At 34.5% G+C, this 2,203-nt stretch overlaps 1 protein-coding gene across 1 annotated transcript; it reads right to left on the bottom strand.

The window, feature by feature from the left end:
* Window positions 1–888: 888 nt before the first annotated feature.
* LOC110898832 (zinc finger protein 11) lies at window positions 889–1,992 on the bottom strand. Its single transcript, XM_022145678.2, has one exon. It carries the CDS (start codon window positions 1,928–1,930, stop codon window positions 1,112–1,114), a length of 819 nt encoding a protein of 272 aa, XP_022001370.1. The 5' UTR covers window positions 1,931–1,992; the 3' UTR covers window positions 889–1,111.
* Between the last annotated feature and the right edge of the window lie 211 nt (window positions 1,993–2,203).

A 2,203-nucleotide genomic window follows, 5' to 3' on the forward strand; every position in this document is an offset into this window, starting at 1 on the left:
TATCAACGATGCCATGATCCCGTTTTTCAAATCAGTGGATCGTTCGATCCAACTAGGTAGTGAACCAGTAAGGCAGCCAGTTCGATAATTGTTTTGAGTGTATGTATATCAAATAACGAAAACACTAATGAATATTTAATGGTTACGTATGGTCTACATACATAAGAAAAGGGTATATATACTCTCAGGATCTGAAAACTATAACTCATATTTTATGGAAATGAATTCGTTTTGGCTCAAAATATAAAGAAAAAGTTAATTTGTGCTAATTTGAATTTACGTCCTTGTATCTTATAAATTTATATACAGTAATGCATAAGAAGAAAAGATTAATTAGTGCTAATTTGAATTCACGTCCTTGTATGTTTTAAATCTATATAAAAAAAAAAAGATTTGTGCTAATTTAAATTTACGTCCTTTATATGTTATAAATTTATATACAGTTATGCATGTCGGATAAAGAATTTACACATGGAACAAACCATATTACCCTACTTTTGGGACACAAAATATGCTCTATGATCGACTTAGTCTCTAGATTGGGTCCATAAACATGTCCCATGTGTTTATATGATTTTTCGTCTATCTTTTCTTTCAATATATGTGCATCTCATCTTTATTTCTAATCACATAAGCCAACCAGCAGATCAATCATCAACGGTTAGAAGATGAGATTGGTGGACCAAAAATAGAAGACGATAGTCTTTTTCGTATCTCATCGATCATGTCCTAGTAATTTTACATAAATTGTATGTCCTACTAGATTGAATTTAACGTAAGAACAACACGATTGTGGCATATATATGATCCGGAAAAGTGAAAATACTAGTTTTGTGATACTCCTTTGTTTAGTAGTGAAACATGAAAACGCGTTCATTCGATCAGTAGTTCATAGCAAGCAATTCAATTTACAAAAAGTTCAATCAATTAATATTCATGTAAATTACATGTATATCTTGTTACACTCACATGGCTTGTTATCATCATATCTTCATCAAAGAAGACTTGCCCTCAAATCTTTAATCAAATGGACTAATTAAAAGTTAAACAAAAGGAAGAAACAACAACACTTATTAAAGACAGTTTCTGCACACAATACCTGATCGATCGATTAAGGCCGATGATCACCGAGCCTTAACTCAAGATCCAAAGTCTCTAAACTCGAGTTTGTGCTACGTTCAAGTGGCACAACTGATTCAGCTTCATCTCCGCGGTCTATTCGCCTCTTCTTAAAGATGAAACAATCTTGTTCATCATCCTTGCTGTTAAAGATATGTGCCTCTCTATCACATCTTCTTTTAACAAGTGTATTCAATTCACTTGCTAAATGAACCTCAATCTGCTGATTATTCCTCTTTAAAGTTGTGAAATTTGATTCAAGAACTTTAGTACCACCCTTATCAAGATTTCCCATATCAGCTAAATGAAATATTTTTTGAGGTTTTTCAAACTTGGAGCATGATAATATAGGGGTACCCTTTTGATGTTCTTGACCAAAAGAGAAAGCGAAAGGACGAACAATCGAAACTGTAGAAGTTCTAGGAGAAGAAGAAGATGAATAGAGAGGATGCAAATGATCCAAGTCCAAATTAGGGTTACAAATCTTATTAGGGTTTGGTAACACACATATATCAAAAGATGTATGAGGTTGATTAACAACTTGATTCATGTTGTTTGAACTTGAAATCTTCTTGAGTCTAGCCCTATCTCTCCTATGCACGTTCATGTGACCACCAAGAGCTTGAGCTGACCGAAACTCTCTTCTACAAAAACTACAAGTATAAGATCTTGGAGGCCATACACACCCTCCAAGTGGCCCGGTTGCGTCTTCTGCAAATGCTTGTTCTTCCCACGAATCGCCGAAAGAAGATAAGACATGAGGATTCAAACACGGTTGTTGCTTTTGGATCCAAAATCTTGATTGATCCATAAGGAATAATGGATCAAGAATTGAACCAAATGACTAAAGAGGAGAGACAAAAAGGAGGTGGACAGTGTATATCTTAGTTTGAGGGAAAGTGAAAGGTACTTAGAGAATCTTTTGGGGAAAAGGGGAACTGTAAGTAGTAAGATGTGACAAATTCGTTGCTAATTAACAAATGAGGATTTATCGAAAGTGAGGTGGCGTGTACTGAATATTTGGCTGTTTTGTGTAGCAACTTTTGGGCTTTTGTTTCATCTTCAACAATGACATAGTTCTTGT

The sequence above is a fragment of the Helianthus annuus genome, chromosome 13 (assembly GCF_002127325.2).
Source record: "Helianthus annuus cultivar XRQ/B chromosome 13, HanXRQr2.0-SUNRISE, whole genome shotgun sequence".
NCBI classification, from domain to species: Eukaryota; Viridiplantae; Streptophyta; class Magnoliopsida; order Asterales; family Asteraceae; genus Helianthus; species Helianthus annuus.